Below are 25,407 nucleotides of genomic sequence, written 5' to 3'. Positions count from 1 at the left end.
TCTTTATGAACTACTTGCTACAAAGACTTAAAGACTTCAGGAAAACCTCCATGTTTAAGCACATATGGCTGTACACCATCAGAAGCTGGAAAAGACTGAGACTTAGATAACAGTTAATGTCTTGCAAAAAGTGAAGAACTTTGCTGCACCAGCATTTATCTTGTAGTCTGTTTTGAGGTGGAGTTTCTTTCCTAAGAATGGAAAAGATGCAACTTACTTTACCAGTTTGGTTTCCTTTGAGTATAGGAGAATGTTGATATAAAATAGAAAGCTGAAGTTGCACAACAGAAAATGCTGGATGTTTTTCTCTACAGTCTGCATTTTGCCAGACTCCTGCCTTGAAGAGGCCTTTTATTTCTCCTCTCCTCAAATTCCTCGCTCCACACTTTGGAAGTGTTTCCACCTCCTCTGTCTTTGTCCACAGCTCTACCAGCAAGCTTCAAGCTTTTTTGCTACTATTGTGTGCAGCATTTCTGTAAACAAAATAAAACTCCTCCAAGCAAAACCACATTTGTGCCACTGCAAATGAACCCACACTAACTTCTGCCAGGCAAGAAATATTTGAAATAATTAGACATTTAACTTGCAGGCATCCACTGTAAATCAGAGATTACATTTAATGGCTAAGAGCTCTTTAAACCACAGTTACACTTCTAGCTTGTTTACACGATGAACAGGCTCAACTTACATTAGAGAAACACCACTACTCTAAAATTAGCTAGACAACTGGGCAACACAAAGGCAGACGACAGTCATCCACAGTAAGAAGCTAAATAGGATGTGAATAGCCCATGTGTATACAATTGAGCTACTCAAAGAAAAAGACAAAAGAGATGTAGCATCTTTAAGGACAAGTTATGACACTATCAGCTGAAAAGGTATTAGTAAAAATTCAGCAAGCCATACCAAAAAAAGTCAAACGAACACATGCATGTTCTCAACAGAAAGAACACCATTCACACTACAGCAACAAGATGAAACATGTCTATAAAACACTAAATTTTAAATCAGGAAAAGTCAAGCAGGAATTAGTATTAATGCAGAAAAGAGATAATTGAAAAAAATGTTTTTCAATAAAATAAGAAATACTGAGTACACGGCTGCTAGAGTGGATATATTCACTGACCAAGCAAGACAATTTGAGGTTTGATGTCAGTGCCTACTATAAGCTTGATACAGGCTCACTCTAGTTCCATGGTGAAAAAACATGAAGGCAAAAAGCACGCAGCAAATGAAAGCAATTAAGGGCATATGCAAATTAATGCAATGAAGTGAGAGAAGTTTGTCATTTGGGCACTTTTTGCTGTTCGCTCATCAGCTGAGAAGAGTTCTCACCCTTCTCTCCAAAACACCTCAGTGCATTTACTTATCTCCCTGGTATTTAAATTACAGAAGAAAGAAGCTACTTGTATTGAGGCAGAATGCAGTGGGTCATTTCCTAGTGCAGCCTTCCCCCGTGTCCTCAGAGATATTACTGAATGCCATGGCATTGGATTTCTTTTTGTTTATTTTTTTACTTCCCTCACATAGTTTAAATTAGACTGCAGAGCTCTCATATCAGAAAAACATTTCAGCTGGCTAAATAGGGATCATCAAAAGCCCAGCCAAAGCACCACAAAACTCAACATGGGCTGCAAGCAATTAACAGCGTCTTCAGAGTAGACATATCCTAAGGCTCTGGGCATTCTGGAGGATCTATTGTGGATGAACAGATGATAACGAAATGCTCTTGTGAAAAGCTAGAACCAGTGCCTATATGTATGTGCATACTTGAGAGGCCCTTGCTTCTCATATATTTTTATATGATATGTATATTTTGACTCTCATCTTCCCTCTTACTAGCGTTTAACTCTAAACCTTCTTAAAGACTTCTGTTCTACTCAGAATGAAAAGGAAGTTGGAAAGCTGCTGCCACAGCTGCAGGGAAAGCAGTTCACATGCAACCCTTGACTCATTTTGCATTTTGGTTACTGCTATTTAGTCACCTGAGGAGCATTAGATATCAGAGCATCACCTTTCAGTCCTGCACACTGTAACGGCGTATGGTGGTGAAGCCTACCATCTCCTCCTTACTTCTCCCCAGCATTTAAAAGAAATACACATACATACACAGAAACACATGTACATGGATGGGTCCACATAACTCCAGATTTCTGAAGCAGAGACTGGGTAAAGCAACATTGACACCGTCTTCCTCCACAAAAGCAAAGAACTGAAGAAACACTGTATAACATTTTGTAGAATTGAGAAATGACATCTTGTTCCTCTGACTTCGTGTGTTATATAGGGTAGTTTAAAAGATGATCTTAAAAATGTAAATGGGCTACCTCAAGTAAAAGCTGTTTGACGTAACCTCATAAATGAATAAAACTAGGTGCACATATACATCAAATCACAGCTGAATCCTGCATTCACATCTTCTCACAGCCTTCAAAGTGTCACTGCAGAACACCAGATATTAAAATTTCTGAAGGCCTAGAATTAAATAACAATCAGCCAGAAATATCAGATAAGCTTAAAAATAGATTACCTGTACAATTTATCATTTTTGGAGTAAAACTATTGATGACTGGATTTCTGATCCAGTGACAGAAGAAAAGACTTCTCTGAAAGTACAAGAAAGGAGGCAAGACAAGGGAGAGGTAACAGAAGGCATGGCAAATTGAACAGAAAAGTAATCAGATTTCAAGGGAGAAGGTGAAGGCCAAGGTGGAGAAGAGGAAAACCTGAAAAGAAGAAATAAGAATGAATTAATTGTAGTCACATGAAGAGTTCCACTTCAGATACACAGTTTTCATCAGAGCAGTTTTCCTATTATTAGCTTAGATTCTTTATTTTTACTTTTTCTAAATAAAATCATTAGAGACATTTTGTAAATGCATTCAGACATTATAGAAGGCACATTATCAACACTGCTACTCCCTGCATAGCTGTTTCTTCAGCCTTGCCCTTAAGAAGCCACCCCAGGCAAGGCAGTCCTTAGCATGACACAAGGTCTGTTATATCTTAAGTATGAAAAATATACAAATGAATTAATAGCTCTTTAATAGTCTATCATCACTGAATCTCAAAGCCCAAATGCAGAACCACAGTGCTTAGGAAATAAAATGAGAAATAATGGGAGGAAAAAAAATGTATTGTAAGAATAGTAATAGATGACTTAAATTCCTGTGAGAACACCACTGTATCTTCACTGCACACATGCTCAAATTTAAGACTACAACTTTGATGCAGAAGCGTGGAGATTATTTTAGATTACACGCACATGCTCCTCAAAAAGTCATCATAGCTTTCTTTGCTAAATAAAAAGGAAAAGGCATCATGGCATCTGACTCAGCCACCTAAACATACGCCTTAGGCACAGCTGCCTTTGCAAATTGCCCTGCATCCAAATCCAACTGCATTTACTTTGAATCTTCATGCCTCCTGATTACTGCCACTCCTTTTAATGCCTTACTGCTCTAACTGCATCTCACTGTGCGAGTTGTATCCTGTACAACTATGGGAATAATTTATTAGCACCAACTATGTGGCTGGAACAAGTGGATGCAACCAGTCTTTCAGTAAGGAATACAGCACTGAGAATACCTGCGTGAACAGAACAAACAGTCAATCTGAGAACTGAAAGGAAATAAACATCTATCAGGAAACAGGAACAGCTGATTCATGACACTGCATTAGGCACTTGATGAGTAAAGACAAAGATAATTAAGGATACCATTTTCAGTTACAATTACAAATACTCTACGACCTTCTCTGCTTTAGAATAGTAGTTCCAACAAGTGAAAATGAAAAAAAAATTCTGGATAATGAAGTTTTTAGAAGTGTCTTATATCATTTCTGTTTCTAACGAACAATGCAAAGGCAGTTGTTTTGTTTTCTTAAGACAACAGTGCCAAGCGCGATACAGAAACATTTGAACAGTCTTCTCGACAGCTACAGGGAAATGGTTTGGATCAATCTGCTCTGCATCAATTCTGTACATCTGTCTATCTCCATAAGATTAATTGCAAAACTCACATCTGAAAAATTCATCTCTTATTGAGCACCCACAGGATGCGAATGCCCCAAATCTGAGATCAAATGGAACGATGGGGATGACACATAAGAGCAGTCACTCTCAGAGCACACCACCAGGTACTGCTAATGGCAAGAAAAGCCTAGAAACCTAAGAACAATGCATCAGTTAACACCAGTTTTAGCAGAACAGATAGCAACAAATGTGTATTCAAGTAATTTAATTACAATATGAATTTGTATTGCTGCATTCCAGGGCCAGAAGTTTTAGTTTCACTGCCATTCCTGCCAAGCACTCTCATTGGATGAGCCTCTTGATAATTCCCCCTCATAACTGTGCTTGTATTTTGGCTCTGCTTTATCTGCTTGAGTATAAGCAAACTGCTGTTCTTTGCAGAACACACAACAAGCCCTGATCAAAAGCAGAAAAGCTTATAACTTCGTTGTACTTTCATTGAGGAATGACAAGAGTTGATGTCATTTTCTTCTTGAGTTTTGTTTGTTTTTTATCTTCCCCTTCTACCATTCCCACCTGCTCCTCACTCACTACTTCAGTGTTCCCTTAAATCATTACTTTGTGGTCACATTTGTGACTGTATGTTTCCCTACGTTAATACTAATTTACGATTTCCTAGTTTGGTGTAGAAGCAGCGCTAGATACAGCACAAGCACCGAGCACAGAAGACTCAACAGTTACCCCACAAACAAGATAAGACTTCAGCAAATGCGACCTTCTTTTTAAGGTTTCTCAGTTCTCACCTGTGCAGCATGCAAAGCAGGGAGAATTTGTTGGTTTGTCTGCCTTTTGAAACGGTAACAAGCTGAAGGCTGATATAAATAACTCCAGTAAATGAATCCTGTGCTGCCAGCTGCTGGCACGGGGGATGCTGTGAATTTGTGCATGTCAAACAGCTCCAATCAAAGAGAATCAACACCTGCAGCCAAGTTCCGCACGGCCTGGGACAGCCGCCTCACTTGTTCATTGCAAAACAGGGAGGAGACCAGGTCAGCTCCTCCAGAAACGAAAGGAATGGACTAACTTGCTATCTAAATACAACTGCTCCTTAATTTTTAAACTACACAATTACAGAGTAAGGGGACTTTTCTTCAAAATATGAGAAGCTGTTTCCACTGACAATTTCTCATTTATGGATAAACAGAAAGCAGATGCAGCTCATAACACAGAGCCTGCAGTACATGCTGTAAATAATCTGGCATTCCGAACAATAAACACAGCGTCAGCAAGAGACTTGCTTTAAATCTTGAAGTCAATTATGTATTAATTGATATGCCTTAGCAACACATTCAGGAAAATATTTTCCTGTTTTCAAAGCCTTGTGAAGACGATCCCTAGTTAAATTACTGTCTAACAGGTAGCCTGTTGGTTAATTACGAAACTTCATGGGGAGAGAATACATAAAGACTACAAAGACCTTTTCCTCCAATTTGCTCATGAGCAAAGCACTACAGACAAAACATCAGAACAACTCCAGCTCTACAGCTTTTTCTCTCATCCTGATGAAAGCAACCACCCACAGAAGAGTCCGCCTGCACGCATGTGTCTTTCAGATGACAAAATACAAAGATGGTCATTCTTGGCACATTATTAATAGAAAACAGTGTGATAAAGGAAATCTGGGCCTTCAGGTAGAGTACACACTGACTCGGGAAGAGGGTTATGGTGGTTGCTGTGTTCCATTTGAGATGCTGAGAAACAAAGACAAGCAGACTTTTCTGTTTTGAGTTCTATATTCACCACTTGAAGCAGAGGAACTTCAGTGTTGATTTCCCGCTGTCCATAGCAAGAAAAAATAAAGCCCCTTCCTCGCAACCAATCTGTTCAATCATTTTAAGGTAGAAAAAGGCAGAGAAACAGCTGTGGACAAACTACATTAAGACAGCTGAGAATTGTCCCCACAGTTCAGCTGTCTAAATATTTGTGGGAGAAGACAAGTTTTCTGTTCAATGCAGACAAGTCAAAATTCTAGCTTTCAAGTAGAGTCCAGAAATGTAAAAAATAAACATTGATAATTCAACCAATAAATTCCATACTACACAAGTTCCTTTCAACTTATTTTAGTCTGACAAAAATCAGTCAAAATTGTTTCTGTTTCCTGCTATGGCCAGGCATAGGAGTCACTCCAAAAGCTGTGTGCACCCACAAGACTTACAAATCAAAGAGGCTGCTTGACAGAAATTCAAAAGCATGACCAGCACAGGCATGCTATCGTGGCTAGGTTGCAATCCCTGAAGGTCAATGCTGTGCATGAAGTTACGTCAGTGTTAGAATTAGCAGCTTCGTTCTTGTGTACCTCACTGCCTAAGTAACCTACAGCCTTCCCATAAAAAAAAAAAAAAAAAACAAAAACAAAAAACCAAAAGCTAGATCATTAATGTTATTAAGCCAGTACCAATTGAAGAAGGTTAGGGGGAAAAAAAGAAAAAAAGCCCTCTGCAGGAAGCAGAGATTTGAAACATTTTCAGAATGAAAATCCTCAGTGACAAACACAAAGAAACCCTGCATCTCCCAGAAGTCCTCCTGGCTGATTCACTCAGCCCTCTGCAGCCTCACCTTTCTTAGGTGAGGCACAGATATCTGAACATCTGCACCTGACTTTCTATGCACTACAAAAGGGCAGCACAGGCGAGGGGACGAACCCACGAGTTGCTGCATGCAGTGCTCTTCTTCAAAACCCAACACATCTGGGTACCCTGCCACCCACTAGCAAAAACAGCTGGCACGGCAGAACATTCACTGCTCAGTTGTAAACATCTAGGCAGTGTTGATGGCAGCATAATAGCTGTGACACTGAGACAACGCAGCTGTATGTTGATGAGGGTATGAAATGAGAAACAATGGAAACTAAAAAGTGACAAAGCATTGTGAAGAGTCCACCCCCGTGAGGAACACCCCCTCCAGCACCTACACTCACCCCAGCTCTGTGCTCTCTCCTTTTCCCTGCCAGCAGACCAGAGGAAAGCAGCAGAGGATACCACATTCAGATACAGATTTAGGAATCTAAATGTAGATACTCAAACACAAGTTACAAGGCATTCATTTTCAGCTGACTGTGGTACAAGTTTTACTAAAATTGCAAGAGAGGAAGCAGCAAGAACTATGCAAAAAAAAAAAAAAAAAAAAAGAAAAAACAAACACCAACAAACCACCAGCCAAACCACCACAAACAACCCTGCAGTATTATCTATTCTTGTCCTCTGTAATATGTAAGAAATCTCTTCTCAACAGAAGTGTTTGCTTATAATCCTGTACTAAGACACTGATAACAATCACTATTTTACTACCACTACATAAATTATTACTATTTTGATGTACAAAACATTAAGAAAAAAAATTTTCCTACTTTGTTTTCAAAGCAGCTCCTCTGCTTTTCCCAGGAATTTCTCCAAGTAGTCCAAATCCTGACGAGCAGCACTGCTAACTGGGCACGATAGTATTTCGGCGATTTCACTAGTGAATATGAAATAATTTCTCCCTTTATTTACGAGCAATGAATCTAAAAATGTGTCCCATTTTGCTTTATGCTGGGAGATAGCATCACACTGCGTAGTCTATTTAACCTGTGGTGTGTAGTAACAGACAAACCCCTCTCTTCAACGCTGTATTCCCCACCTTTCTTCTCAAATCAGCCTATGTCGAATTATTATTACTGAGATTTTAGTCATATTCTATCATTTCTTCAGTGTGCTCTGACTAAAAGTTGCATTTCTGCCTTGATGCCATCTGCATACTTATAAAAATACATACTATCCATCCACCAATAATCAATAAAACCACTGACCTACTGGAAAGTAGTCAGAAAACGTAGCAAAAGTGCAATACAGCAGTCACTTTAAGGGTGGGGAGCCACCCAGTCTCCCTGTTTCCTGGTAGCAAAAAAGAGAACAACAAATACTGCACCTCAACATTCCTAACTGATCTTTTCTTCCTTCTTCTTTCTAGAATGTGTACACATCCTGAAAACTTAGATTTCTTTGAAGTGACCAAAAGTATATTTACACACATGCCAGTTCACACATTTATAATGCTACAAGTCAGAGACAGCACCCATAGGCAGAAAAGCTAACACAACCAGCACTCCTACATTTCATTCCATACTTCTATATCAGAAGAGGGGAAGATCAATATACACATAGAAATACTCTGAACACGTAGAATTTGGTATAATATTACCAATTTATTGCCAAAATTCTTGATGGGAACAGTTTGGCATCACGAAACTTCAAGCAAGTTCCACAAAATAGCTTGCAATTTCATGAAGCCCAGTACTGTCTCAGCTCATTTTATTGCATTTTATTCTCCTCCAGTGTTACAAAACCAAGCAGTTTACATTATCTGACATTGCAGTGGACACAAATATACTAAACTAGATGTTAGTTGCACTCAAATTTAACCCTTTTTATCTTATTTTACTTGCACATACTTTTTTTTTTTATTTTTAGGAAGTGCCAATATACTCAACTCCCAGGCAATAAACTGTTTTGCATTCCCTGTATTTTAAATCAAATGTCTGTTTTGATTTAAGACATGGCACCCGTTAAAAAAATTTACTTACCCAAGATTGGAGTCGTCTAATCTAGATCTTTATGGAAATTGCATTAAGATATTAGATATAAGAATGGTAGCATGGTAAGTATTAAGTCATCAGTCTAAAACAGCCAGCAAAATCTGCATCAACGTAATGGTATTTACCAGCTTTTCCCCATAATATTCTTCCAGTACAAACGTCAAAAGGGTTCCTGACCCCACATCCAAGATAAGGATGTGTATCTCAAGTCCCATGGCAAAGAGCCATGAACGCTGGGTAACAACCCTCCTCCCCCCTTAGAATATTCCTTGTCACCATCTTCTCCCCAGCACCTTCCTCTTTCCACCACTCATCTGTTTTCCTGTTCTCTTGTGCCACTTCCATTATTACCTCTACCTTTTTTTTTTTAAAAGCTTCATTTCTTTGAGACTTCCACTCTATCCTCATGCTTCTTGCAAACCATTTGCTGAACCACATCTACATCTTTCCAACTTACTTCAGTCTCCTCATCAACCTCTCATTTCCTTTCGCTTTTCTCCCTTCTCCCTCCATCCCCAACTTGTTCCTTTCCCACAGCTTTCCTCCCATTATGATACCATTTCCTTTTTCCTTCCACGTCAGTTAAGGTAGGAGGCAAACATTGCCAGCAGCTCTCAATGACTAACCTTGGTTGATAAACATCACTTAGCAGTTCCAATCTCAATAGACAAACAACACCAATTTAACAGTTGCAGCCACACAGCCAGACCTACGCACTATCAGAGCTCAAGACAAACATCTTCCAAAAAAAATTATTATTTCTTAACTGCTCACCATCTAGGGGGAAATAGCATGTATCCCAAGAACACTATTTATGGCCTGGATTTTGCTCTTTGGATCTGAATTGCTCTATAGGAAATACTAGTCTTGCCCAATAACCAAGACATAAAATTACTTGCAGAGTTTATACAAAGTTAAGTTTGTTCAGATCAAAAGCTTAGAGTTCAGAAAGCCATTCCATACTATAACTGTTTTTCAGATATTCCCTTCTACTGCTTACTCTAGAAAGATCATATGATTCAAATTAGAGTTTCCAGAGGAAGTCATTAAAGAGAGTTTGTATCAATGATGGTTTTGTGTGTTTGCAGTCAGCCTCTGGCACAGCCTTGGGCTATATTTAGAATCCACAACATAAAGAATGTTTGAAATGAAAGCAATTTGAACATAAATGTATCAGAATTTTATTTATAATACAGCAAGATCTACAAAGAACGTATGATATTTACATTTTACTTTTAGACAGTCTAAAGGTGGTGCACCAGTTTAGAGAGTAATATGGCAGACCTATTTTTCCTGCAGTCAGCAATAAACCTGGAACATCCCTTCCCTGAAGAGAGGATTGCACATTGAATAGAGCTACAGAAAAACAGTTATATGGAACTGGAATGACAGCTCAAGTGTGGGATTTCTTCAAACATAAAATAGAGTGTATTAGGCATTATTTCTTTAGAGTGTAAAAACATTGTTCTGACTCCTCAATAAAGTTATCAAATGATTTTTTTTCATTAGTGTTATTATTTTCAAGTCTGACAAGTTCTTAAACTTCATTTCTGCTGTGTATGCTATTTTCTTTATGCTCTTGAAAGCTGTTTTGGGGTCCTACCCTCCTACACTCAAGTCAATTTTGTTTCAAATCAAAACACAGCAATTTGCACTTGTTTGTTAACCCCATGTCATTATTCTTCACTGGACAAATCCTAATGCATAAGTGATGTATTTGAATCAGCATCTGTAAATAGGCTTGCAAAAAATTTTGTTTTATGTGAAAGCTTGATACTAATATAGCACATAAAATGCACATCCAGAAACTTCTCAAATTCATTTGAAACTTTATGAACCATTAGGATTTAAACAAATGGAAGCAGGAGTGAGTTCAAAATGAAACAATACACGTCCTTTCTCAATGCTTTACCAATCAAATTCTAGACAAGTTACATGCTCGAAAACAACACCAAAAACACTGTGGGCTTCAACTGACATTTGACATCCTCAGAGTTGATTGTCTCTTACGGAAAAGTCCTAAAGATTGTGTATAACCCCTTCACAAAAAGAGTAACATATTAGTGAGTGGTAATAATCAAAAAGATGGTATACAAATGCTTCTGTCAACAATTGTTTGTTATTCTGTATCTTCAAGAAATACATTCTAAAGCCTAGCAGCCTGTTTCTGATTGATAGGAATTATCTGACCATCACCTCCATATCCCAATGAAGATGAAAGTGTTCTAATCCTATTTCAGTTCAAAATGCTTATTTCAATTCCATCATAGATAGATCAAATCTTGAAGCATTTCAGATGACCTCAACCACAATCCAGTGAAGTTATAGAAAGCCACAAAAATCACTGAGTGAGTACTTGCCAGTACTATAGCAAACTTCCAAAATGAAAGTATTCTGCATTTCAGTTTACAAAATTATTTGGTTTTATCTCACCTCAAACATACTGTTGATCAAGTTTTTTAATATTTGAAATGCAAAACAGCATTAATTCCGCTGCAGAAAGGTCAAGCAAAAAAATAATTCTGCCATTTTGATGAACAGAAAAATCTTGCGATTTACCAGATTACATACCACATTGGTTGATTTTATGAACAAATGCAGACAGAAGAAATGATCGTTCCTTCCTCAGTAAGTCTCACTAGAATTCTCAAGAAACACTCTATGGCATCCGTTACCTACTGACACAACTGTCTGTAATATGCAAAAGCATACTATTGCTAAATTCACATGCTGCTCAGGTGTAAGTAGATTTAAAGGAAGAATTTGTATTTGCTTTGGTTTTTTTTTTTTTTTTTTTATTTTACTTTTATACAAAGTTACCAATTATGTATCAGAATGAATCAGTTTTTTTTTCAGTGAGGTCACGAAAGCCACACAGGAATTCTACTGCATGCACAGCCCATAGCAGAAGAGCCAACCCAACAGTTCTGTTGTCATGGGGCCCAGCAAGTAGAAAGCATGTAGATGCCAAGATTAAGAAAACCTTTACTGACCTGGCATAAAGTTAGACCTACACTTTTTAACTTGGGAACCAAAAGTACAAAGCTTTACAAAAATTCCACGGAGAAAACAGCACTGTCCTAACAAAGCACTGGTGCTGAATTCCCTCCAGAGCAGCAGCTTTGGACACTGGGGCATGCCAGGCTGGAGGGCTGAGCTGCCTAGCAGGCAGCTATGGAGACAAAGAGACACGCAGCAGGCATGCAGGAAAGCAAGAGATAAGACCACAAGCACGCTGGTCAGCAGCTGTGAAAACAGCTCTGTCCGCCTTGACTTCGTTTCTAGCAAAAGTGGTTAGTGGTTAGAGCACTCTGACAAGTCACAACTGAGCACATCTTTATCATTACTTACAACATAGAAAATAGGGTTGTTCTGAGGGTATGGTGATCAAAAAAACATCATGTCTATTGCTACTGTCAGATGTCTTGAGTTAATTCACCAGGATCCTGTTGCCACTTACAGAGGAGGAACAACACACACAATCAGATAGAATGGCCTGGGTTGGGAGGGTTTTCAAGGATCATGAATCTCCAACCCCTCTGCTGCAGTCAGACAGAGCCATCAACCACACATTTAATACCAGACCACGCTGCCCAGTGCCCCCTCCAACCTGGCGTTGAACACCTCCAGGGACAGGGCATCCACAACCTCTCTAAGCAGCCTATGCCAGCACCTCACCACTCTCATAGTCAAGAACTTCCCCCTGACATCCAACCTAAATCTTCTTCAACTTAAAACCATTTCCCCTTGTCCTGTCTCTACCCTTTCAAAAGAGTTCACCATATGGAAGAGCTTCCAAAACCTCTCCTGCAATAGCTCCTGACTGATCCACATGCAGCCAGAGGGAGAACTCCCCTCCTCAGACAGCAGGTGCTCACAGCTCAGAACTACAGGCCTGACACAAAGGCCTCAGCATCTCCCTGCTCATACTGTTAGAGGAACATCCCCCTTCCATTCCAGGCATTCCCACACAGCCCTGTGACTACCAACAGTCAGCCTGGATGGACAGCACTGTCTGCTGGCAGAGTTCACACTGGAATGTGGTACGTCATTTACAGTCTCTAGACAACAGGCAGTATAGCATTATGCCATTTGAACTCATGCTTCTACCTATCTACATTGAAATCAATGCTGAGACAACAAACTGTTGAAGTCTGAACATGCATGGATACATAAGTTAACTTGTTTTTTGAGCACTGACACATCTGTGCACCTCACAGAAGTTTAGCTGCTTTCTCTTCACACAAAACTTGCATTATTTCCACATCCCTAATTAAAGCCAATGTGATAATTCATCAAAAGCTCAGTGAAAGCTGCAGGACTCCAAGGGCCTGAGCAAAATACACGGGAGTAAAAAAAGGCTCTAAATACACTAAGCAGCTTTTCATAACATGGAATTTAAGGTGGGAAAGTTACCTGGTCAAGTTGCATGACGTTTTATGTCTTACACTGTCCATTTGTTTTGCTTTGTCTTTTCCAGAGAACAGCAGAAACTACAATAACTTTGACTAGAAGCAGCATACAGGGAGATGAAGACAGGTCAGGAACAGAAGTTGACCAGAATTATCCAAGATTACTGCTGTTTGCTGCATTAACATATCTGGAGTATTTGGCAGTTCTTTGACACAGTATCACACCTTCTTTGGTGGGGCTGGCTCAACACTCATGACTGACATGAATTCAGTCACAAAACGCATGACAGCATTTACAGAAACACAAGCTATGGACCACTTCTGCAGTAACTTGTAGTCTTTACTATGGTCTTTAAACTTGAGAAAAATCTTTGCTATCAGCTACTGGCAAGCATAGAAGCAATTGCAGCATCTTAAGCTTTGTTTCCCGTGTCATTTTGTACATGTTTTTAAAGGTTCTATACAGTTACAATCAAAAAGACTCATTTTAGAAGTGAATGATATTAGGACTTCTGTGATAAGTCTTGTGCTTATGCAAGATTAAGTGCTTGAAGAACACCACAGTTCACATGATCAAATTCCCTACAAAAGCAGCAGGATTCAGGATTCACTTATCTTCAAAGAATTAAGACAGTATTAAGTGTCAATAGGATATTTAGCTTTTGTAACAACAAGTTTTTATACAACTTGAACCATTTTGGAAGTAAATAACTTATTATTTTTAGTAAAAAAGTACGCCCTGATGTTGTAGCTGAGGTTCACACACATGAAAACTCCCCTTCCCAACCTGGGAGTTAAATAGCAATTCACCAAATATATACGAAACAGATGAATTTGAAGTTTATGGCCTCAATCTGAAAATACAAATATCTAAATCTACGTTAATAAGTCTGTGTGTTTGAGTAAACTTACTGTGTGTATTCACAAAAGAGAGTTGCTTATTTTCCTCTACTTACGTATACACTGGCACATATGGGTTTTATTCTGGGCTAGAATCATTTTCACCATGAAGAATTCAGTAACCTCCCACACTATACTAACAGCTATGAAGTTCATGCAGAACAAGACTAGTCTGATATCTGCACTTATATTCAGAGAAATATCAGAATAGGCTAAAACTTTTTTCCCCCCGGTCATTTTATGCAATGCCAGTTTCATATATCCAGATTAAAAAAAAAAAATCTAAAAAGGAAAATCAAGTCATGTTTCCTCAACATTCATTTCTAGGAGCGCTTTTAGAAGTGCTCTTATAACATCGTACAAGTATAAAAACGATGGAAATGAAAGCATAGGCACTTTTAAATACATAATTCTTACTGCTAACATCAAATCTGTTGCCATAACTACATAAGGGATTTTGGGTTGTTAAGTGGGTTTTCCCCCCCGAATTGTTTCATCATTGTTTCTGAGTAGTCAAATAGACAAGAAACACCACCACCATGCCTGCAAACAAAACAAAAGTTTAATATATCTTTGAGCTCAATGGGTTTAATTAACAGATGCCACGTTGCCAACACCAGCAGTTTTTCCATAACACAGCTACTTACAAATTGAATTTTGTTCTAATTTAGGTTAAAAAGGGAAGCTGACAGAGCATATATGCACTGTGAAAAAGAGAGCAACTAATCTCTCTTCAGCCCATCCGTCATATAAATCAAATACAGAATAACAAAGCCCAATTATGGCTGTAAACACACAAAGTAGGAATAACATATACAAATAACGCTTGAGAAAAGGAAAACACTAGACTTAATTTCTTGTTCTTCAACAGGCATGGTTTTCCCTTTCTCTTCATGCATATACATGCACACATATAGCACTACATTATATATTTAAACTGCGAGGTCATCAAGTCTTACAGCTGCCAAACCGCTGGAAACAGTCTACAGTTTTCAACATAAGCTGTTATATAAGACAGAAGTAAATAGTCTAACCTATTAGGTAATCTTCAGTTACTTTTATGCTTGTTTGACTAAACTCAGACTTGGCCAAATTCTTGGGTAAAACTGCAGTTTATGTAACTGCTCTTTGCAAACATGCCAGCTTCTGAAGTACACCAAGCCTCCTGGTATTTAGAAAAATGGTTATTTAACTTACAATTTAGTAGCATGCTCTGGAACCCTTTTAGTATTCCTGCATTCTCAATGATCACTGGAAGTAGAGAAAACTACTCGTTTATTCCAACTTTGCATTTATTACAAATTAACAGCAATACAGTGAGGAACTCCTGCTTTGAGAGTGCCAGACCACTTCTTTATGCCACACACTTCTCACAGTAATCCAAGTTCCCCACTGGCTGCACTATTAGTCTCAGTTCTAAGTATTTCTGAGGACAAGGGCCATTTCTCTGCTACTACATCTTGGGGTATAGAGGAAGGAGACAAATAGCCAAGTCTGGTAAGCAATTCTCCTCCTATGCCTCAGGTAATGCTGCACAGTGACTGCAGACCAAAAAAGCATGAAGAGGGAGCACTGCAATCATCTATGGAAGAGATGTGACAGACATAGTGCCCAACTTCAGAACGCATGCAGAATACTCTTGCCTTACCTGCACCCCATTTACTTCCAAGGCAATCAGCTCACTGACTCAGATGAAAGTATTCTGTTCAACTACAACCATTCACGTTTCATCTGCATCCATGATACCTCAGAATTTTTTTATTGTAGTGTGTCACTCAGCTTTTATGCTGCGTTTTACTCAAGTCTCCACTTGTGAACAGCAATTTCACCATTGTATGAATCTGGGATTCAGCTCAGTCCCAATAGCTGCAATGGTCAGGGATGCATTTGCATGTTATGAAATGAGGTAATCTCTCCAAGGAACACGCGTAAATTATTAAGTGTCTGCACATGTGACACTAAAAACTGGCAAACAAAATGCTGAACTGCTCATATGCAAGCCAATCATCCACGTACAGTATTTTATTACCAGAAGTTCAGAAACACTGGACTTCCCCTTCTCTTAGTTTACTTCACATTTCCTTTTATCACCTTTTGTAAACTCCCCAAGTGTTCCCTGCTCTGACTCTCTGAACTCACTCCTGCCAAGTGTCACTGATTTTCCAGATGAACCTATTTGAAGGCCTGTTGTTGGCCAAACATTACTGCAGGGCTGCCTGTGCTACCAGGACACATATTATAACTTCTTGAAATACAAAGGCACAGAGAGAAAAAGAGTGAAAACATTATGAGGAGGAATCAAATAAGTAAATATGCATGAAATCTAAACTCTAAAAACCAACTCATTCCCTAAAGTTCTTATAGTCCCTTAAACTGCCAACATGTGCTGCTGCTATCATAGTTTTCTTCTGCTTGCACTGGTTCTACGCATTAGGCATTACAAGTTCACTCAACCTCAACCTTGTAATGAAGAAGAGGGAGGACAAAGTGTGGGTTCAAGCAGCTAGCAAATGCACAAAGACATATCCAACAGTAAAAATTACTCACAGTAGTCTTAATCCATCCATGACAATATAAACAGCAGTGACAGTATAACAAGAAACGCTGAACAAAACAACAGGACCAAGAAGAGGGCAGAAGTATTTGGAAAGGGATAGGGCAAACATTTTAGATCTACCATCTAGAGTTTCATGCCCTGCTCTGGACTTGAGTATTACTGAATAAATCTTTTCAAGGCAATTAACAGCACTCCTAAGCAACATTAACCATACTAGGAGGAAGATGTACATTAACTGCAAGAGGGTAAATATAAAAATTCCTGTGTCCCAGTTAGATCAGTAAATCACTGAACTTGGAAAGATCTGAAACCTCCAGAAGATTAGTCGCTGGTCTACCCTGAACCCCAGCCCTTGCATCCCAAAGGCACATGGCTCAGAACATAAATTCTGGTTGTTTCAGTCACTGGCAGAGAGGAATTGTGCATTACAGAGCTATTTCACAATGTTTTGCTTCCCTCTCTAAAGCCTTAATGATATAGAATCTCTTTGAAAACGTGAACAAATAGCTTTCTTAAAGATGCTACTGGAAGACTACCTGTTTGTGTGTTTTCTAAAAAGTATTTCAAAATACTTTACTCTCATCACTTAAGCAAGATTGCAGCATCTGGTATTCATTAAAGCCAGGAAATTCCTGTTTTGGTCTCTCTGTAACTATTGAGAGCTGATAATTGATTTGTGAATTCTAGCCTTTGTAAAGAGATTTTTTTTTAGCAGTTTCATACTGAAACTGAATTTTTAATTATTATATGGTTTAAATTTTATATACGATGAGTCCCAGACACAGGTATTTTGCAATTCATAAATTTTAGAAAGAATTTATCAAGCCTGAGTGAATTAATTCCTATTACAATACACAATATATAGTATTTCACAATTATTACTGTAAACGTTGTAGTGAGTATAACATGAAATAAAAATTAGCAGCTTAAAGGTTTCTACCCTGAATGTTTCATCTTTGTCATAACCAATTTCTCCTCACAGGATCAGCATAAGATGCAAGGGCCTTGTACAGAACTTCACCTTCAGATCCTTTCTAAACCTTATTTTGAATAGATTGTATACAAATTTCAACTAATGTGCTGTATTTAGGAAAAAAAAAATAAAAAAAAAATCGGTATGCTGTCCTTCCTGCAAAGGCATCAACAACCTCAAACAAAGAACTGACAACATCAAGAAGAGAAAATACTTCATAGTAGACTGGACATGACAGAAGCAGCACAGACTTAAGTCTACGTAATGATTTTTCTTTGTCTTCTGAAACTAAAACTGAATGACCAAAAGCCACATATACCAAGAGAGTATGATGCTACTGAAATCGCAGGCAAACTACCTGAGAAGCTACGTGAAAAATGGGGTTAGATTTGATTATGCTAGGATACAAGATACAGCTGGGCTGCAACACTGTGCACCAGTAATTGCTTCTCCCTCGCTGAATGACTGCTAATCAGGCACTCAGTTTCCAGCCAAGGAGATAGCAAAAGATAGTATGTTCTCAGAGTTCAAGTCCACTGAGAGCTGGCCAGTTATTTGTTTCAGACTCCCCACTCAATCACAGCATCATTAAGCAATGCTGGAGTATGTTAAACACTTAGAGTATTTTCCCCATATAAACAGTGCTGTAGCCACAGATGGAAAGTTACAGAATTGCAAACAATTGACACCAAATGTAAACAGAATATATAAACTACTCTTTATTTCACAAGAAATGGGAACCTCTGGATTAAGGGGTTCCTTTTATACAGACTTATTTATTATCTTAGGTGTATATATACACAACTGCCCAGAATAAAGCTAGTTAGAGAATAGGAGCCTTAACTCAAGAACCACCCTGCAGTTCACAGGCATTTGAAACATTATTAGTTGTTCAGCATATTGCTCAAATGCCTTATTTGCAGCCCATTGCTATCTAAAATTTCTTCTTTCATGATGGCCTTCCAAGATAACCACTCACTGAAAAAGCACTCAGTATGCTCAGCTATATTATGCATTGCTTTTCCCCTTTGATTGGTTTTTGACTGTTTTCAGCTCATAACTTTCAGCTATTTTATTTCCCCTGGTATTTAAATTCATTCTACATACTTACAGAGCCTCACTTACAATCATTGATGAATACATTTTGTCTTGGAGATAAAAAAAAAGTTTAATTTACTTAATCTGCATTTTTAATTATCGACCCAGAATTCCAGCCAGCCAACTCTCTCATCCCTCTCTGTGGCCTTTAACCCATGCTTTTCAGCTTCAGAACTAGGCTCATTTAACTTGGCAAGAAAACAAATGCAAGCACTGCTTTACTTCTTTCCTTCCGTTAAAAAAAAAAGCTACCATCATCCAACCATCATCTTTCTCTGCCGTAGTTCCCTTTTTGCTTTGCTTGGATTTGCAGTAACTTAGTCCCACATACGAATACACATGCACAATAACAGCATCTTTTTCCAGCCTGAATTCTTGCTCCCTGTTTTCCCTTCTCCAGTTCTTTTTTCCCCTCTATACAGGTGGAAAATTCATACTTCAAGAGCATGTGGGATAGTACCTCAGAGACTGAATCTCACTTTACACGATGTTATTAAACCTGTATGTTTCTGAAGAGATTATTTTTCTTCTCATAAGACCTTCTTCACTTACAAACTTTGGCTACAACTCCACCATTACTTTCTAAACAAGCCAGAAGTTATTTGAACTCCACTTTCTTGGGTTTAAATATGTATCAGCCTGAACAAAAATACAGGCAACGTTGAAAAACATTCCTAGTTTCATTTTTTCTCTGCAGAGAAGGAAGTATTATTACCATTCAGCTGCATTTCTTTAAGAGCAAAACCACAAGGCAAATTTCAGGAAGACCTCCCCAACAGTACTCCCAATACATTTCAGTAGGCTGAACTTCTAAAAGAGGCACAACTTCAAAGAGATAATATTAGCCATTAACAAGGAACAGCCCTAATTCAGTTTCTTTAAGAGACCAAAGACTCATTCTTTCACTGTCAGGAATACAAAGGACATACGTTATCTCAACTGCGTTTAACCAAAACACATCTCAATCTATTAAGACAAAGAGAAAACAAAACTAAGCAGAAAGAGGAGACCCACTAATATACATTACCAGAAAAATGAATTAGATTTGGCTACAATAATGAAATCGCTCAGATTAGATTTAGAATTACACAGAAGCAAATATGCATGCTGAAGACAGAAGTAGTTCAGTTGATAAAGTACACTAGATATCTACATAAAGTTGGAAGTTTCAACAAGAAACTCTCAAAACAAGGAAAAGATTGAAGTGAAAAAAAATTCAGACGCTATTTACAACGTTATTCTACAGACAGAATTTCTTGTTCCATGGCTTTACTCTTAAGAATTCATCCCAAACAAATAAATAAAAAGAATGAAACGTTGTACCTTTTTTTGATTTTGCTCCAATCTTCAACTTTGATGGCCAAGCAATCTGTGTATTTGTTTCTTCCATAATCTGTGAAAAAGAAAGCATTTAAGAAAAATTCATTTTCTATTGTTCTCCTACTAAAGATAGGAGTACATTCTGACAAGACTGATTACTATATACAATCATTCACTTGTTGCTATTAGTCATAGCTAGCATAAGTAATTGACTCATATCACTGCTGATTTCCTTGAGAGGGCTCTTTGGTGACAGGTGAAGCTGATCACTGCTAGTTCCCTACAAATCCTAAAAGAAAATCAATAATCACAGAATGCCTTGGGTTGGAAGAGGCATTTAAGATCATCTACTTCCAACCCCCTGCTGTAGGCAGGGACACCTCCCGCTAGACCAGGTTGCTAGTCAATAACAACCTGCAGCATAATGCTGCTCTATCGTTTGCAGGAAGTTCAAGAGATCAATACCAGCCCCAGCGTGCTCCAAATCCACCTCAGAGCATATTTCAAAAGGTTTACAGATCAGTAAAAATACTTGAAGTTACCTTTAAATACTTTCTAAGCAAAGACCACTACATTCAAAACAAGTCCTTTGAGATGTCTAAAGATGTAGCCATTTGCCTTCAAAGTTTTTTGCTTTTGGGTTTTTTTTTTTTTTACCTCATCTTTACCTGAGTGCAATTTTTTTTTTAATATGAGGCTGTTCAGAAACCAGAAATTTTACTTACCAGATTAGCTGCTCAGATAATAAATTTGACAGTATTGAATCAAACACCGTGCAACCTGCTGTAAATCTCAAGCTAGTTCACAGAAAAAAAACCTCTGCAAGCACACATGCACCTCAAAAGCTATCCGATATTTGGCTCAAGAGAGACTTCTGATACCTTTTTTGCTTTAGAGAAAAAAATCCACCAGGCAGACAATACTTTGCTAGGATTTAATAATGACAGTTACAATGCATTATGAACACATTTAGCATTAACATGGGAGAAAGAGCCAAATGACACCAAAGACTTTGCAGACAAACTGAAATTCAGTTCTAAAATACATGGGTCAAGTCTCTACTGAGACTAAAAAGCTCTTCTGTGTTGAGATCTCATCAAGCAGTATGATGAAACACCTCTCACTGCACTAGAGATGGCAGTATCTGATCAACATGAGTACCAAGACAGTATTTTTATCTGGAAAAAATAAAAATAAAAAAATGAGGAAGATCTGCCCATATTAGTCCATGACAGGATGGTTATATAAAATGTCAAGAAAACACATCTAGTGAAAACAAACAAATACCATCCCAGGCTGGATAAACAAGGTGTTTTTAATAAATTTGCTAATTATAGAAGATAAAGTTTATCTGGAGTAAGTTGTTCAGTTCTGTTGGTACGCAGACAGGATTTTGTCCAGCAACAGGGACATCCAGGATTGCTGCTCCTTCAAAAATTTCAATAATCAGTTCTCTCTGCTTCACTATTGTCATTTAGTAACAAATACACAAGTGCTCATCATAAATTCATGCAGTAAACTAGGAAAAAACACACTAATTCAGCTCTAATTTACACCTGATTTACATAAGTAGAAAAGACATAGGAAACAACAAAGAGAGCTTTTCAGCTGGCAGCTCTCAGAGCTCCTCCTCCATAAAGGCTATTTGTTTAACTTTACAAAGCAGAGAAAACATAAGAATACGTTCTTCGGATTGCTTATACCAATGACAATTATAATAAAATTATAATAAATGAAAAAATAAAATAAACACGGATATTATCCAAAAAGGTCAATTCACTCATGATGGGGGTGAGGGAATCAGACAAAGAAATGTGTTTCTTACCAATGACTAGAAATGCTAAAATACAAGCAAAAACTAAAAAAATTAAGTCCAAAATAATTAAAGTCACTTCCAAGAAGAAAACGTATTAAGAAATGAGCTGCATTACCAATAAATTTTTAATAGCAGTAAAGATCAAAAATAAGGCAGACTTTGCAAAGAATCTTAATTCTTATCTTCTCCATTCAACCACGTGGAAAAACCTGTAGTGTTAGCTACATCTCATTGTACTGTATTTTGTTTCAGCAAGTATTAGATAATAAATTATAGCTGAAATAAGACATTTCCAGGAGGAGGAAACTATCAGCAACATATACCTGCTTCTCTCAATTTTTCAATCCAGATGTAAAAAAACACCATTTTTAAGAACCCACTTGTTTAACAGAGGGCTTTAGGCCAGATTATTCCTAATTGTACAGCAGGAAAAGAAATGCACAGAAAATAGCAGGAAAAGAAATGAAAGGAGAAGGGAGATGCTGAAACAAATAAGAAAGTAAGACCGAGTGAATAAAGTTCCAATATAAATATAAAGAGGACTACAACAGAAGAGACAAAAGTGGAGAGGATAACATTTGTCTTGAATAATGCTCATGTCCTCTCAGTACCGTAACTACTCAAAGCTGGGAAATTTGTTAAAGAAATTAAACCCTTCGTACTTGTCACAATAAACCAAAAGAAAATCAAAGTAAGTGGCTTCAGAGGTGCACACATTCCGAGGACATACAAAGATGCACAAGATCTTCAAAGGAAAAGGAGTTAACTACCAAGCTCTGAGATTTGGCTGCCCAATACCTTCAGGCTCTTCTCAGAATGCGAGCCTAAGGAGTACCACATTAGATGAAAAAGAAGGTTCACAATTTGGTCACTACAAAGATAAGTTTATCTCCTGTATCAGGCAGTTATGCAGAAAAATGTCTGGATGCATTTAAGTTATGTGCATTTATTGAAGTTTAACCACAACTGGAGCATTGCCAGCTTTGAACTCTAAACAGTAAACTACTTAATAATCCCCATCTGAGAATAATTATCTTTTCCATGTATTTGAAAATTACATATTAGATAATGAAAGTTTCTGCTGCAACAGCTACTTTTTCACCCATTCAAATAACCTCGTCTGTCAAGCAATTTGAGAATCAAAACTACCTAAAAATATTTGCTATAACAGTTGTTACATTTGAGTAATCAGGGTTGTCATAGGAACCCCAAAGAATAATTGGAGCTGTATGTCAAAAATAAGGCTTATATATTACAACAAACAATAGCTAAAGGACTTTTATGAAGCAGATCAAAACTGCAAAGCATTGTATTTCTTATTATTTTTTTTTTTAAATACTTACTGTATGTGGCAGGAATGCCACTAAAAAAAACCAGCTTCTTTTCCAGTTGCTAAATTTGAAGGAAATTCTGCATAGTATAGATGACTGTTACATCAGCTTCACATTTTATTTTACCATTCCAGCTTATTCAGTTTTAAGTGCCCAAAACAGAAAGACCCAGGATTTTGTTAGTGTTTTTTTCCCCTGAAACAAACTTGGAATCTCACTCCATAAAAGCCTCAATTGCATGTTGCAAGGGAATACTTTATTTGTGAATACTCAGTGTTACACACCATACTCTGAGAACAACAGTGCTACTCTCGTATTAAGAAAACAGAACACAGAACTTGCTCTGCAAGCAACACATGTATATACACATTATATTAGTACAGATACACTAGTTATAAAACAGAATTCAGTCAAGGGATGAGTAAATTTGAGTTCCTGACCATCTAGACTGCTGAAGATCACCTCTGGTCAGGTTTCCCTTCTTTTCACATTAAGTAAGTAGCAGGATTTGCACTAATCTATACTACCTCAACCTTGAAGAATCAATTGACCAGAAGAACTAGGTACATTTGTCAGCAAGATTTAATCATACAGTAAACTATCAAAGTATTTCTTCTCAAGGGAGAAACTCTTCAGTTATTTATCTCCATCTTCTTTCTTCTTCCCTTTCTCAGAAGAAATCATGTCATTTATACAGCCAAAAGATACAAGTAATACATACAGTGAAAAACACACAGAAGATGACACAAGATGTGGTAGACACAATCAAAACAAACAGGGTTGTGCCCTGACAATGAAAAACTGGCTCTAGTTGCAGATCACTGGGTCTTCAAGAAGAAAAAAAAAAAAAAAAGAGACTTCCAGCTCAGACAGTTGGCAGAAAAGTTTCAGCCTCCAAGAACTGCAGCTACTCAGGACTTATTTGAGAAATTTATAGTTTAAACACTTGGAGAGCTTTTACATTAAAACATCTGATTTTGGATGGAAGCTGGAATGCTCTCAATGCAAAGGAACAATGAAGGAAAATTCTCTTAAAAAACACAAACATTGTAGAATAAAAAATGAATCTGTCACCTTTCTATATCTGCCAGGGCATCTCTGCAATTGTTTGTATGTTTGCTTTTTAACTTCAGCATAAAAAATAGCTCACTTGAACTGAAATAACAAAAAGGAACTTAAGAAAATCACAAGGGTAGCTATCAATTAAAAAAAGGAAATAAACAAGTTATTCATTTCACGAACGAACAACCTCTCTCTTTCAGTGTGGGAAATCAGTCTCCTCAGTTCAACCCTGTTAACTACAACAGAAAAATGAGGGCTGTTCTGCAACTAATTCCTCCTATTTTGTTATCCCCTTATGTCAGAGGCAGATGGTGGTCAGGTGGCAGTAGAGGTTGACCCTTCATACCAATATTTCATTACATATTATTGCCACAGAACAGACGGCAGCAGAGGGGCAGTCTGACACAATGGCACCTGAAATGGAAGTGAGTGAAGCAAAGGTGCATCACTCAATTCCTCCATGTGGAAAAAATAGCATCCACTAAAATTCAGTGATGCTTGCTGAACATTTATGGAGAACAAACAGTGGATACGAGCACAGTGAGGTGGTAGGTGGTGCTTGTTCTCAAGTGGTTGTCACAACCACTTGAGAACAAGCCGCATTCTGGATGGCCATGACACACAGCTGTCACATCACAAAATGAAGAGCATCCAATCAGTCAGCTCACCTGCACAAATTGGTGGACCATGGTCAGGGAAATCACGCACAGAACTGAATCTCAGCTTCAACATGCTGGAAACAATGGTGGCAATATTGCAATATCACAAGGCTTGTGCCAGGCAAGTCCCACAAATGCTCACACAGGAAGAGAAAGAACAGCACATAAGTTTATCAGGTCCTACTGAACCAATACAAGGCGGAAGGTGACAGTTTCCTGGATTGCATCATTACTGGTGACACACGTGTCACCATAACAAGTCAGCATCAGAACAGCAGTCCATGGAGCGATGACATGAATTCTCCATCAGAGAAAAAAGTTCAAGATACAGCCCTCAGCAGATATAGGAATGTGTACTGTCTTTTGGGATAGGAAAAGGGTGGTCCATCTGGATTTCTGCAACTGGAACAATCCATCAAGTCTGATTACTGTATCATGACATCAACTAAGCTTAAGGTTTCAACTTCCAGAGTCAGGCCAGAGAAGGCAGCAACATCTCTCGCAACACAATAGTGTCAAGTCCCATATCACTTGGAATACTGTGGAGCACTTTGCCAATCTTGGCTGGACTCCTACTACAGCCACCATATAGTCTGTACTTGGTACCTTCTGACTCCCATCCGTTTGAGTTGATGAAAGACGGACTGCACAGGCAACATTTTCCTACCAACAATGC

The 25,407-nt window shown here is 38.1% G+C and overlaps 1 protein-coding gene across 1 annotated transcript in view; it reads right to left on the bottom strand.

Moving 5' to 3' along the window:
- BICC1 (BicC family RNA binding protein 1) overlaps positions 1-25,407 on the bottom strand; it is a 96,679-nt gene that overhangs the window by 29,787 nt on the left and 41,485 nt on the right. The window contains exon 3 of the mRNA XM_085229261.1: positions 19,867-19,936. Coding sequence (XP_085085387.1) covers positions 19,867-19,936 — 70 coding nt within the window. The remainder of the gene's footprint in view (positions 1-19,866; positions 19,937-25,407) is intronic.

This window comes from Meleagris gallopavo, chromosome 8 (genome assembly GCF_905368555.1).
Source record: "Meleagris gallopavo chromosome 8, MGAL_WU_HG_1.1, whole genome shotgun sequence".
Classification (NCBI taxonomy): Eukaryota; Metazoa; Chordata; class Aves; order Galliformes; family Phasianidae; genus Meleagris; species Meleagris gallopavo.
Note: the sequence above shows the minus strand (reverse complement) of the source record. Positions and strands in the feature narration are given on the sequence as shown.